At 31.6% G+C, this 14,061-nt stretch overlaps 2 protein-coding genes across 9 annotated transcripts in view; one reads left to right on the plus strand and one right to left on the minus strand.

Annotated features, from left to right (window-relative positions):
- Nucleotides 1-336: 336 nt before the first annotated feature.
- Nucleotides 337-11,997, minus strand: LOC119632844 (protein Aster-B). 8 transcript variants are annotated; one of them, XM_038025967.1, is made up of 11 exons: nt 11,193-11,995; nt 8,129-8,269; nt 7,536-7,926; nt 5,819-6,035; nt 4,882-5,749; nt 4,544-4,796; nt 4,254-4,384; nt 3,982-4,178; nt 2,694-2,988; nt 1,243-1,363; nt 337-580 (listed from the first exon to the last, which is right to left on the minus strand). In XM_038025967.1, exons 1-11 carry the CDS (start codon nt 11,498-11,500, stop codon nt 545-547), a joined length of 2,958 nt encoding a protein of 985 aa, XP_037881895.1. In that variant the 5' UTR covers nt 11,501-11,995; the 3' UTR covers nt 337-544. The 8 variants fall into 8 exon arrangements, with proteins under 8 accessions (XP_037881895.1, XP_037881894.1, XP_037881901.1 ...); XM_038025966.1 differs by having other exon boundaries at nt 337-1,363; nt 11,193-11,997; XM_038025973.1 differs by having other exon boundaries at nt 337-1,363; nt 8,129-8,297; nt 11,193-11,270.
- The window catches only part of LOC119632847 (putative oligosaccharyltransferase complex subunit CG9662), a 15,833-nt gene continuing 7,727 nt past the window's right edge, over nt 5,956-14,061 (plus strand). Inside the window, exon 1 of the mRNA XM_038025979.1 lies at nt 5,956-6,221. Coding sequence (XP_037881907.1) covers nt 6,098-6,221 — 124 coding nt within the window. The 5' untranslated portion in view covers nt 5,956-6,097. The remainder of the gene's footprint in view (nt 6,222-14,061) is intronic.

Genomic DNA, 14,061 nt, shown 5'->3' on the forward strand with positions numbered 1-14,061 from the left:
TAATTAAAACTTACATTTGAGCCCCTTACAAAATTACATATATATATATCAATATGTAAATCAATTAATATAATTGTAAATAAAGTGCTAAAACTAAATATATAATAAATCATATTAGCAAATTGCCACATCGTAGTGAATTCCATACACATATATAAATAAATATAAATGTGTATTAATGCTGTAACTAATGAAAATTAAAGATATTTTTTTTAGTTTTTTTTTTTATAAATATAACAACTTGACGAATATTGGTAAACATATATGTTTAAATAAAATTCAATTTTATTAAACTAAATGCATCGCAACTCTAATAAAAAACAATAAATTAAGTGAAAAAACAATCAACGAAATAAGCCAATAAATAAAAACATAAATAGGAAAAAATACCGATAATTAATAATTAATTTTACGTTGGGACCGAGCGAATGCAATCTAAGATATTGCATTCTCAGAAAACAATTTGTCCCCAACCCACCTTCCATTTCTTAATTTGTGATTTCATCGAAACAATGTGTAGGCAACCACTTTGGTCTACCGAAATTTAGCGAAGCAAGAGTTCGACTAAAGTTTTCTCAGTCTGCAAAATATACATAAATAAAAAAAAAAAAAGGAAAAATAAAAAAAGAAATCAAGAAATTTACATACATAAAATGATAGCAAAAATCTACACTAGATACGTGAGTAAACAAAATTCATATTGAATATTGAAAAGTCTATAAAAACTAAACTATTCGAAATCGCCTACAGACTCAGTTATTCTTCATGCAGTAATGTCTTAATTGCAAAGCTATTTGTAAAAGATAGAACAACACAATTCATCATCTTTTTCTCCTTTTCTCCCTTTTCTTTTTCGTTCAACAAATTTCGTTTTGAAAACATAAGTATTCGTACTTTTTTGTTTAAGTGCCGATTTATCGCAAAAATGGATGGGCATGCACGCCTAACTAATGCATTATATATCGGCACATTCATTATAAGAGTAAGTAAAAATTCTTTTTTTGTTTTTTGTTTTTTTACATATATGAATAAGTTTTCTAAATTGTATAAAAATAATTTTTTAAAAATACTATATAGTCACGAAATATTCATTATAGACATCATATAATGGAAATGTAATAAATTGAAAAGCAAAATTATGGTCTCATAAACAATTTATGGCAATTAAAGCTCATCTTTGAATTGATCAATTTGCTGTGCGATGCTATCATTTCGCATTATCGTTTGACAAACCACGCTCACCTTTTTGAGTAACTCAATGGCAGTCTGCAGCACCATATGCCACTTTTTCAATTCGGTTTCATGTAAGTTCTCTTGTTGACGCAACAATTCCATCCATTCATCGTGCGATTTTGGCATCTGCCTACAATAACAAAAATAATATTCATTACAGTTTTTTGCATCACACATTCCTTCGATAAGGATCGAATAATCGATACTTAATTGCAACTCAAATATCATTCTTTTGTATTTATAAATGATTTTGCATAGAAAAGTGAATCTTCAAGCTCTGCTCATTTGCTTACAAAAAACCAAATTTTAAAATGCGTTGGAGTAACGTGCACATGCGATGGCTGCATTCCAACACACGATGAAGTGAAGCCATGTTTTCAAAACCGATCACTAATTAAATTCATCCTGGGATAATAATCGAAAAATCAAAAAAGCAATAGAATAAAAGGCAGCTTAAGAGAAAATAAAGGAGCACAACGCTAAACAACGAAGTTGGTATGAGGAAACTGAAGGAGTAGCGGAATAACCGTAACTGTAAGCAATATTAAGTCTCCGCGTAAGCCCTTAGCAAAAATTATATGAATCTCAAGCGCAAAATATAAACAAGATATATACAAGAGTTATAAATACGCGAGTGTTGAGCAGATTTAGACTCACATTTGATGACTTTTGGTAGACACTACGGACGAGAATGACAACTCTCGACACACACTCCACAACACAATTTTTATTAAATAAAAGTCCATTCTCTTCGCACATGTTTTTGGACTACACAATCTTATAATCCTTATAAGAAGAATTAGAGTAAATGGATTGTGTAGAAGTAGCAGCCGAAAATCCCCCAATTTGTATACATTCTTAACCACCACGAAAATCGATGCCTACCGATCTGTTTGCCTATTAGTCTTTTGATATTTCCCTCTTAAAACTTGCCATCAAATTTTCTATACGGGCAGGTAAAGCTGGAATCGCCCCAGAGTTTCGCCATAATTACCGAAACACAGTAAAAGCAGATTTCTATGCTTCATAGGATTACAAATGCAGCGTTGCCAGGTTACATATAAAATCCATATGTAATATATAAGTATAACTTATAACTTCTTGTGGTTTTTTCGAAAGTAAAAAAGCGAAATATACAAAAAGAACCCTTTTTTTCTTCCAGAACATTCCATGAAAATCAATATTTTCTTAAAATAATAGCACAAATTTTTTAGCATTCGCGCACAACGCCCCATCTGTTTGCAAAATGTCCAAATTTCTATCAAAAATTCTCTATAGAAATGCGTTCAGTTTCAAGATTAAAATAATAAGAACCTTACATTCAACTGACATAAACGCAAGATAGCCAACACGATCACAGATATAAGAGATATAATAAATATTGACATAATCTTATGCACTTAAGCCCTGACAACAAGCTCCTGCCTTTATTAAAATATAATATGAAAAAAATGACTTACTTAAGTGCCGCTAAATTTGCTAAACGTGCTCGTTTAGTCATATCTTCGTCGATTCGTTCTTCAAGTTTCCAAAGTCTCAATAACAATATGACATTGACTCCGATAAGAAAGCACAGAAGCATGAGGACGAATATAGACAACCATTTGTACTTGGTAGGTGATTCAATAGCAATTGTGGGACTATCCGTCGTTGATTTCGCAGTTAACGCATGCAATGTATGAAATTTTTCAGGAGGATCGGATTTCAATTGCGGCGTTGGCAAGTCCTCCAAGGGACGTACTTGTGCAGCTGTACCTAAAATTATGTTTGGTTTTTAAATCAAACATAAAAATTATACAGACTGATGATGAATTTTTGACAAATATTGAAATAAATAAAATTATGGAATGATGGAAGGTGAACAATTTTCCTCTCGAGAGAAGATGTTTTAAATTAATAGTGTTTTAGAAAAGTATTACGTGTTACCTGGTATCACAATAGGTTAATTATATCATTTATTCCTTGACATGTAAAATAATGTTTGAAAGACATTCGTATTTGAAGCAACTGGATTTCTATGTGCTCAGCAAATATGTTGCTGTTGTACTTTACGCATGCCATAGTGTACCGAATTGATCAACTTCAATATTTGTTAGCAATATTTATTCTTAGTAATAATTTTTGAAAGGGAGGATGATAACAAGGTAAGCTAGAAATTTTAATTTGGAGAAAGTTTGCAATATTGCTTCCGGCGAGAAGCTTTTTCAATTGATCGACTCAATGCATACGAACAAGGGATTTTAACGTTCTCCAAGAAAATTATTATGCAGGCATAGATCGATGCTATGTAGATATATATTTTTAACGAAGGTTTATATAGTAAAAATGAAAATCTGATCATTACCAACATATGTATGTTTGTAGTATGTATGTATGTAGAAATTATAATTATATACGCAAACAGTAAAATAATCTGTCGGGAATTGTTATGCATTTATGTTAATGGAAATACATATAGCAATTGGCTAATGTACCTTCTGCTTCTTCCCGTTTAATTGGCGCATTTTCGATAAACCGCACATTAAAGATTGTTTAGCTGATAACGATGAGCATGCATAGGTTGACAATGATCAGTGATGCCATTCATGATAAGGCTTCGTCTGAAGCACTCAGATGTTTGCAGAGCATTATTTATGATTTGAACGTTATTTTTACAATAAGTAGTGCTTCTTGATGGTACGCAAGCATAGACAGATTCATGGACAAAACAGAAATTTATATCCAGTTATGATGCTTTCTTGTGCTTACCCCTGCGCGGTCTACGTCCCTTTCCTTTCGCCGGAGGAATATTAGTCTCGTTTTGTAATGAATGCAATAGAGCTGTATAAAAGTCCTCAAGGCCAGCCCAAGTATTCTTCTCGATAAAGCCTTTAACAACACCCCAAATAGATTTCTTGTATTTAATTTGAGCATGGACAGACAGCATTGTATGATCATCAACAGTTCTATTAAAAATATCAAAAAAAAAAAAAAAACAAAAAAAAAAGTAGAAAATAGTGCGCATTTTTTTCAATACCTACTTGACCAAGCAATAGTGGACTAGAACATTAAAACTATCCGCATATGGAATGCCTACGTTGACGTTATTTACATCTATAGAGTAAAGTTCACCCGATTTACTGCAATCACGCATCAGTTGAAACTCAGTAACCTGCAAATTTACAAATTGTTTCTTTTATATAAAAAAGTTTCTTATAAAGACGTAAGTAAATGTATTTTTAAATAGTCCGCAAAGTCTATTGTAAAAATTTATTTTCTTTTTTTTTTCATTTGAAACTAATTGGTTCTTGTTTATATAAGATATACACACCTTTGACGTTTTTGGACCAACCGAAGCAGACAATTGCACGGTAACGTTTACTCTACGTGTTTTCTGCCCTTCATCGTTTATTGTCCATTCACCTAATGATAGATCGGTGGATTTTCTCATTGCATGAAAGTCTATTAGGAATTTCGACTTTGCAAACAGCAAATTAAACAATGTTTCAATGTTGATGGGTAAAATTGTATGAACCAATTGTCGCCCTTCATGTGGAGAATTACATTCAGCTGTAGCAACAAATCTAAAAAAACAATATCAAAAATTGCGAAAATTTTTTCGATAAAATTTAATGAATAAAAAAAAAAGAATATATTATTATTACTTACGGAATATTATTTTCTTCTGAATCGCTAGAGTCAGACATATCGGTTGGAATAGTCTCCGATTTTTTACATAAACTATCATCCCGTTGGCGGGTGTTTTTCGGCATTTTACGCTTGCCATCGAACGTTTGAGAAGTGTGTTTAGCATCTGCAGCCCCCGCGCCACTGCCACTACTGCCACCACCTGTAGCTCTATTAATCTGGCCCGAACTTTGCAATGGCTCGTCATCTGCAAAGGTGCTACCACTGCATCCTTCTGCTTTAGACATGAATTCTTTTGCTCTGCCTTGTATATTTTTAAAACTGCCGCCACTACTGACACTGCTCGTATTTGAGGCACTGCTGCCGCTAGAATTCTCCACCTGATTAATTTCTAAATTGAGTTTGGTATCTAGGGAACTTGCATTGATCGTTATACTCAATGAATTCGTATCGTCTAACGCTGATACAAATTCAACACTAGTGCCATCGTTATCATTTAATGTGGAATCGGTTGTTGGATCTATATAATCTTCATCGTCCGTAGTTAGACCTAATTCATCGCCGTAATAATTATGCACCAATTGCCATACTTCTTGCGGCAGCATAGGTTTGTTCATCAATGTGTTTTGCCATACTCGAAAGAGTATCAAAAAAGTTTTATCACGTGTTGTAAACGAAGAGAAAAAATACTTTTCTTTTAAAGTGCAAATCGAAATAGCATTCGGTATAACAAGAGCAGTTTTCTCTTTAGTTATAGAAGTAACGTCTTTCCACTTAATAATTAAACAAGTCTCCCAGCCAAAAATATTGGCATGAAAGCATACGTAATTTTGCGATATATATAAACGACCTTGTAAGAGAAGGCTCGTTTGCAGAGCACAAGAATAATCTGAAACAAATTTTATTCATATTATTATTATGCTCTTCTATCTTTCTTTTAGATCTTTTACAAACTTACCAACGATTAGACGTTCGTCACTCGGCACATCCTTAAAAAGCTTTTTAAAATCCTGTGAACGCGACTTATAATTCGGATACAAAACATTATACCAAGATCTCTTTTTAACGCGTTCTGAAAGACGTGTACTATTTTTTGGTTTTTCCGAAGATAAATATGCTTCACCGCTTGTTCGTATTAAATCTCCAGAATTTTCACTCGATTTACTTATCGAATCCTGAATTTAAAAAATCAAAAATCTAATATTAAATAATTATTAAAAAATAAAAATAAATAAAAATGGATAAAAATGGAATGCAAACTTGTCTTTTAGGGAAAAGAACTATTTACCCGCTTAAGTGGATATTCGTACGCGACAAATTTTTTAAAAAATTAATGTACTTTAATAACTGGATATATTACAGTAAGTATACATTTAGGTAGGAGTTTTCAATGCAAAAATTTTTTTAAATATATTACGCTTATATATATATATATATATATTTGCCGCTATTTTCTTTACTCGTAATGCTTTATACGTCTAGTTTGTAAACTAAAAACCAAGAGAACCATATAAATGTTGTTATCAATGAAAGCTTCTACTTATCCGGTCTAACTGTTAACAATGAGGATTTCATTTGATTATGTAGATGTATGCTGAAGTTTCAAAATTCTATTTACATAATTTCCTATATGAGCTAGCATTGAAGTCATTTTCACATTTAGAATTAGTTAAAATTTCTTAGTATATTCAGGAAACCATATTTTTTTTTTTTTTTTGCTTAATGGCACGCGCATCCTTTAACGCATTCGCGAATACGAATCTGTTGTAGGAACGTCATACAAGAGTTGAAAGTGTTGATTTGTATAAACAGATTTGTTGAAACAGATTTCCGATTGCATAACCAATGTGTAAAATTGTCCTCACACGATCGTTTTAAAGAACCAAAAAAAAAAACTTGAACCAATTGGAAACAAGGTATAAATAAAAAAAAATATATATATCTTCCAAATCGGCTAAAAGATATCTAAAAGGTCTAAACGAGAATGCATTTTAGTCAATTGTCACGTTTTACTTGCCACTGTCGTATTTTCATATAAATACGCAATCACTAGTTGTCACACCTAAGAAGAAGTTCTTATCAATGGAAGCTTCTACTTGTACGTAAATGAAAGTTTTGCATTTCCAATTGGTTGTAATCAAGCTTTTTTCATTTAATTGATAGCCAATATCTTCAAATTACATTTAGTCGTCTCTTTTTTGAAATTTCTATTTCTATTTTTAACTTAACTAACAAAAAATTTTCTCTCTGAATTAATTTCCTAGCTACCGATTCACCATTGAGAGATGATCTTAGAGACAACATCATCGTAGCGTCTATCGTATATTGAAAATAAGTACCAAAGACCTCAATCTCAATTAACATAAGATTTGAAATCGATATAAAAAATTGTTTATCAGCCTATCTGCCCTTAAATCTTATTTCAATCTTCTTAAAGTTTCCAAAATATGAATATATGTAAGAATGATAAATCCCTTACAGGTAAGATCAGATATGAAAATACGTATTATCTGCAGTGAAAATTGTGTAAAATGTTGATTTGAATGTTGACGCAAACATTTAATATGTTACGTAAACATAATAATAAGATAGCGGAAGTTTCTCCTTAGTGTTGTTAGTTAAGTTTTTTCTTATTATTATTAAAATTTTGATTTAATCACATCAATCATGCTCACCTCATCGCTTCGAAGACTGCTAACGGAGTTCTGCTCTGCATAAATGCATTTAAGATTAATGGAACTTTTACTTTCACAATCCGTTAGAGGGCTAATAGTTCTCAAATCCAATCCAATATCACTCAATGGAGTGTTGCACTGATCACATTCAATTTCAATTTTATTAGTATTAGTAGTGCAATTATTAACAATATCGCCTTCTGAGATTGCGTTCCCAGAATTGAGATCTAGTTCAGGTTTGCGTGGTGATGTCACATATTCAATGTTTGTTTGATTCACGGAATCATTAATACTGGCTTCGCTCGGCAATATAGCAGGTAAATTACAATTATCATATAATACTTCAGGTAAATTAGTTGGCTCTGCTATATCTTCACACAATGAATTTTTCCTAAAAATACCAAATACCATAACTATATATATATATATATATATACATATATGAAAAGTACAATCTAGAGCGTTAGACATATCATATATTAATTGAATAATTATTATGTTAACTATTCTTAAGGTTAGTGTAGGGGATGCTTTCATAATTCATTTTTTTTTTTTTTAGTAATTTTATTTAATTTTGTTATGCCCACACCTACCTTTCAAATATAGTAATAATATCGGTATTTTCAACTTTTTCCTCTTCTTTTTTTTCTTCATCTTGTTTATCGTTTTCTTTATCATTATCTTTTTCGTCATTTTCACCCATATGAATTGAAGAATTTTCGATACTCTTAATCCTACGAAGTTTACAAAATCAAACAAAAACTAATAAAAAAAGAAGAATAAAAATCTAGAAAAAACCTTGTAAAATAAACAGAATTTAAAAGAAAATTAATAAAATAAAAATATGAGAAAAAAAAAACCAAAGATAAAATATGCCTATGTATACGTACCTGGGGCAATAAATTATAGCCACAATGAGCAAAAAAATCGCACTTGCCCTACATTTTCACTTCGAATCTAAATGTTTGTTAAATCATACTTAAATCACTTAATATAATTTAAATTAAACTAAAGTACACAACGTTCGCTTTTGAAAAACACGTAATGCTTACCCTTGACCTTCAAAATCATTACAGTGTCAATAATAGAATAGAAAGCCGCTCGCTTCAGTTAGCGCTTCATATTTGCAGATCAACTTACAGTTTGAAAGGTTGCTTATCGTATACGAGACTATTTGGAGAAAGAAAATGTATACCAAAGCAGGAACAGCGTCTCAAGTGGTTACACTGATTAAAGCTGGACAGAATCAAAGCCAAGCGACACGACATCTAAATTTAAGTCGATATGCTGTTCGACGAATATATCAGCGATATCAAAAGACCAATGGCTATATTCGGCGGCGAGGACGTACAACACTGCCTGATGATCCTATACTGGCACCAACATCACTATGCAATCGTTAGTTAGTTGAATGCAGTTCAAGTCGGGTAGCATTTCGAGCAGAGTAGTTAAAGTAGTGAAAGTTTAGTCGGCGGACGGTTAGACGAAGACTAGCCAAAGAAGGCCGAAGGAATTAACATAGTGTTTCTCAGAAACTAACAGTGTGTATTTTATTTTAACTTGACTTATGTTTGCAATCCAAGTTGAACTTAATAAGTATTTAGGTTCGAAGTGAAAATGGAGGAGCTGTTCGATGTCTTTGCTCTCAAGTGTAGTTCAACGCATTATACAAATAAATATTGCAAAATGTGCGACAGTTACAATTACAGTTACTGTAATAAACAATATTTTTCTTTGCGCAACAGTTACGATTTGTGCGTAATAAAAAATATTTTCAAGTTCATAAAATAATCTCTAAAGGGGGAGCTGATGAATTTGTTAATCGAGCATAAAGCAAGCGTTTGTGTTCGAGACCTGTAATCCTCACCTAAAATGTTGGAAATCGAAAGAGGACTTTGTCTAAGCATTAATCGTATAAATAAATTTCTTCCGCTGAAATTGATGGCTTCAAAAAATATACCTAACGCGTTCAATTTATATGCAATTTCATGTATATATAAATTAGATATGTAAGACGTAAGTGTGAGTTGTTTACAAGTTGTCATTCAATACAGAGTAAAGTTTAAAGACATGGATACCATTTCTGTTTTTTAACTGAATTAACCCAGAAAAAAAAAGAAGCTGAACCTACGGAAATTAGTAAGTTGGCTTTGAATCGATATGCAGTATGCTACGAAGTGGTTAGAAATTTGTTTGCGAGATTTTGGACAAAAGATTTTCGGCAAGGAAATAATGGAAATTCGCATACGTCCGTCTGTCGCACGCAAAAACAATCAAGAAGACAATTTTCAGCTTAGTCTGGGAAAATTCACCGCACCCGCTACGTTCTCCAGGCCTAGCCCTTCCGCTTGTCACTTATTTAGATCGATGCAGTCATATTTAGCAGGTAGGTGGTCGATGGCCATTTCATCTTCAAACGATCAAGTTTCTACCGCAAAGGCATCCATGTGCTTTCTGATAAATGGCAAAAGACTAAAGACAATGATAGCGCGTCTTCCGATTATTAAGCTTTGTATCAAGTAAAATTTAAATAAATTTGAATTTTATCAAAAAACGATAGGAATGAAAACATTTTCTTTCAAACGTGTTTTGCTTTTACTAACATTACTTTGTCGACGAATAAATTTCGATATTAAGTCATAGGCGAATATATAAAATATGGATAGAAGTACAGAAATGAATTGAATGCTAGAGATTGTGTAAAGGTAAAAATTACACAGGGCTTAAGATTGTTGTGTCCTCGTAATTCAAAGTGTTTGCAATTGAAAATGGAACTCCATTTGATTTTCAGATTAATTTACAGCTAATTTCAAAGCACACACGGAGTAAGAGAAAATAATTCAACAAATAAAATGATTGTTCATTGAAGCTCACATTTTGTTGAGAAAAGTCCGTAAAGGAGTTTTAAAATTATGTAAAATTAAGCGTTTGTGATTCTTCCCTTGAACTTAATGGCGTTTTCTTACATTCCAGAACGGGCCGAAAGAAATAAATGGGAAGACTAAGGAACATTTTCGAAATCATTATTAAAATATAAAAATGATAAAATGAAAGTCAAAATTTCTCTTCCAGATGTTTATAGACGTTGTATAACATGAAACATGACCATATGCAGTGATAATGTAAACGGATAACGGGTGAGGTTTAATGAGAGAATTCGTTTTATATATCATACGAAAAATTCCTCTTTCCTGTTTACTGGATAACCGAAAATATTCCGCATTACCAATTATTTATAAATATTCCATATAATTATAAGATAAGCTGCGAATGCCAAGACATTGAAATTTTTGATTTATTTTTTTCTCTAAGCTGATCATTGCTGAAGTATGAGCAAAAAAGATGTGATGATAACTAGGTTTTTACGTTTCCATTAGCCAAGTTGATGCGAGTTCAAAAAAGAACCCGAGAATATCCAATTTTCACATGTTTCAGAAACACTTTGCTTCGTATCTTTTACTTATTAATTTTACAGTTTCTAAATTAAGCAGTTGGTATACATATAGTTGCGTGACCTTATTGAAGCACTACAGTACTTTTAAAGACAATTTTCAATAATAATTGATTCATTAAATTTTGCATGTGTATGTATGTATCTATGTTTATATATTAAAGGAAGGATGTGGATAAATGTACAAACTACTCCTTCGCACTTACATTGGCTGCGAGGCGGCTAATTTTGATGATAATGGTGATGTTGGTTGATCTAACTCGTTCTCAGCGATAAGCAATTTAGAGCATATAGCAGTAACAGTTGTGTAAGAGTTCGATTTAATTAAACTTGGCTTAGCTGTTAAGACTTCCAAACAATTCTGAGCTGCATTTAATGCTTTTGGATGCAATAAATTACTTTTATAAGCTGTAGCTGTTGTTGGCAATTGAAATGATGAGGATTCAACTTTTGTTGCTTCACTACTTGCGGTTGTTATTGTCGAGTGTTGGCTGTACGGCACTCCAAAATTCATGACCAATTCACAAGAATTGGAATTCACCTGTTTTTTCTTTTTCCCCCGTTCTTTTTATATATCTATGTATATTTATAGATGTGCGTATATTTTCGCGTTAATACCTTAAAGCAAGGAGAAAAAAAGGTCGCAAAATAATTGATTTTTCTAAACTTCCAAATCCAGCGACAAACGAAATGCTCTTTCGTTTAAATGCACTAAGATTGTTTGTATAAAGTTCATTCTTTCACATTTAAAACTCAATAAATACAAATTAATATCCAAAATATATATAAAAAATGAATGGCATTCAGCTTCATTAATAATAATGCAATTAATTCACGACTTGAAGTTTCTTTATGAAATTTACAAAGCAGTTCAAAAAACTATTCCTGACAATGCTATCTTAACAATAGCATTTCCATCAAGATAGCAACTAATTTTTACACAAATGAAACATGCGGAATTGAAACAATTCAAAATTATTTCTTTCTCGTTACACAAATTTTGAATTTCACATCCATTTGTTCCCTTGGTATATATTTGTTATCAAGGCGGTCATAAATATACATAAACCGTAGAAGAGACTTTTTGCTAAGCTCAGTACAACTTTGTAAATCTTTTCAAAACATGAAATTGAAAATTGCAAACTGAAGACTTATTGATTTTCATCCGACCGGTAATTTAGAAATAATCAAATTAAACATTTGCTTGTGACGGTCCATGACAGATAAGCGTGGGAATTGGACTTGGAAGCAATTAACGCGAACACAATGGTGAACACAATGCTCGCATTCAACTGTAAGTGCCAAGCTTGTCCATCAGGGAAGGTATGATGATCGTGTTTAAGGCCTTACTCCTTAGGCCCATCCCCTTTCTGCAAAATATTTTGGTCACATATTTATGTCCTTTCATTCATAGAAATGAGGAGTGCACACCATAGTCATCGTAGAATGTATCGATCCTCAATCAATCATACCTTATCAAAGTTTTGTATTACACCTATCGTCTCTGTTCATTCTTCTGTTTATCTTAAGTCCGCAGCTAGAGCTCAGCATATGTATTTTTATTAAATCGAGTGATTCGCGCAGGTCAGACAAGCGCAAAAAAACAACACCGTATCTTACAAAATGAAGAAATAAAAAAAGAGGTGGTAATCCTCTCATCCATGTTTCTTATAGTTTTGAGTGCAAGTCACACGAGCGCCAAAAAAGAGTCTACTTTGCAACATGTTATGAAAAATAAGTTATTATCCCTCCAAAATGAATATAGACGCAATAATAGGTTTGTTCTAAAATTTTTCAACTTTTAAGAATTCAAAAAGCTATTAAAAATTTAATAGGGCTACAACCACACATTATAGGATGTACCTGAAACATAGTTTGCTTATAGTGATGATTTTAAAATTAACAATTTATAAATTAATAATTTAATCTGTATAATGTCCTTGTTTACTATCACTTTTTACATTACACATCAGTGCTCGATACTTGTGATGGGACTTGTCGCCATGAGTTTTAGAAAAAGACACATCTCACGACCCCTTTATTAACCCTAATCTCAATGCGTTGTTTTTATAACGAATCGTACTACGATGTGCATCTCAGTCACTTTGCGAATCATGAGAATAACTGAAATGGTTTTGTTCCTCTCTTGGTAATAACCAGACTTCGCGCCAAGAACTTTAAAATGAGATGGATGCCACGACTCTTTCATTAATCCTAATTTTACTGCTATTTTTTATAAAGAATCGTACTACGATGCGCATCTCGATCACTTTGCGAATTGAAATGTTTTTGTTTTTCTTTATTATTTCATTTCATTTATTCATCAAACAAATTACATATAAACGTGAAATATTACGTACCAGCCATCTATTTTTTGATTTCGAATTTGTAGCTTGCAAGAAATTATCGAATGTGATACTGCGGTTAGAGATTTGAAATGGTATCCAGAGTTCTTCAACGTATTTCTGTTCCAAGTTTTGCCATTTCTATCCATGATAGCGAATTCCTTTCTGGCTATGAGACTGTAAGACACATCATGATATAATAATGCACACTTTATGAAAAAGATTCATTTTAATATCTTGACCAACTTCAAATTTGTAAATACTGTTTTTATTTAGTGTTATTTGTTCAAAGTTCAATTAAGTCTCAAAGGTTCATCATGGTACAAATAGGATTAAGAACATTATAGTTAGCTTTTATATTAAAATAATTATTTTATTTTAATTCTATTAAATAAATATTATTTTAGCACAATTAAAGATTTTTAAGTTTCTTAATAATATTTAATATTTTTTGAACGCAAAGAAATAATTCATAACTATATTCATAATCATTAAATACGCATAAGCATTATTTTTATAAATATTTTTTGTTTTTATTACTTTTATAAACGGAATTGAAAAGTACGGTAAGTACAAGGGGAGATGAATTTATATTTTTGATACATTTATATAAAAAAGATTATATATTACATTTCAACCAAACCATTTCTGTGAATATATATGGAAAGAGAATATTCATTTTTTTTTTGAAAATAGGGTAAAATCGAATGCCACGCCTATAAAAATTGTA

Source organism: Glossina fuscipes, unplaced genomic scaffold, assembly GCF_014805625.2.
Source record: "Glossina fuscipes isolate IAEA_lab_2018 unplaced genomic scaffold, Yale_Gfus_2 2, whole genome shotgun sequence".
Classification (NCBI taxonomy): Eukaryota; Metazoa; Arthropoda; class Insecta; order Diptera; family Glossinidae; genus Glossina; species Glossina fuscipes.

Excerpts from the sequence above, each read along its gene's own strand:
- LOC119632844 (XM_038025966.1), bottom strand. The coding sequence starts at position 11,500 with ATGAATTTTGGAGTGCCGTACAGCCAACACTCGACAATAACAACCGCA. Across the intron at positions 4,385-4,543 it reads TTGGTCCAAAAACGTCAAAG|GTTACTGAGTTTCAACTGAT; the intron begins GTGTGTATATCT and ends GTAAATTTGCAG. Across the intron at positions 4,179-4,253 it reads GTCCACTATTGCTTGGTCAA|AACTGTTGATGATCATACAA; the intron begins GTAGGTATTGAA and ends TATTTTTAATAG.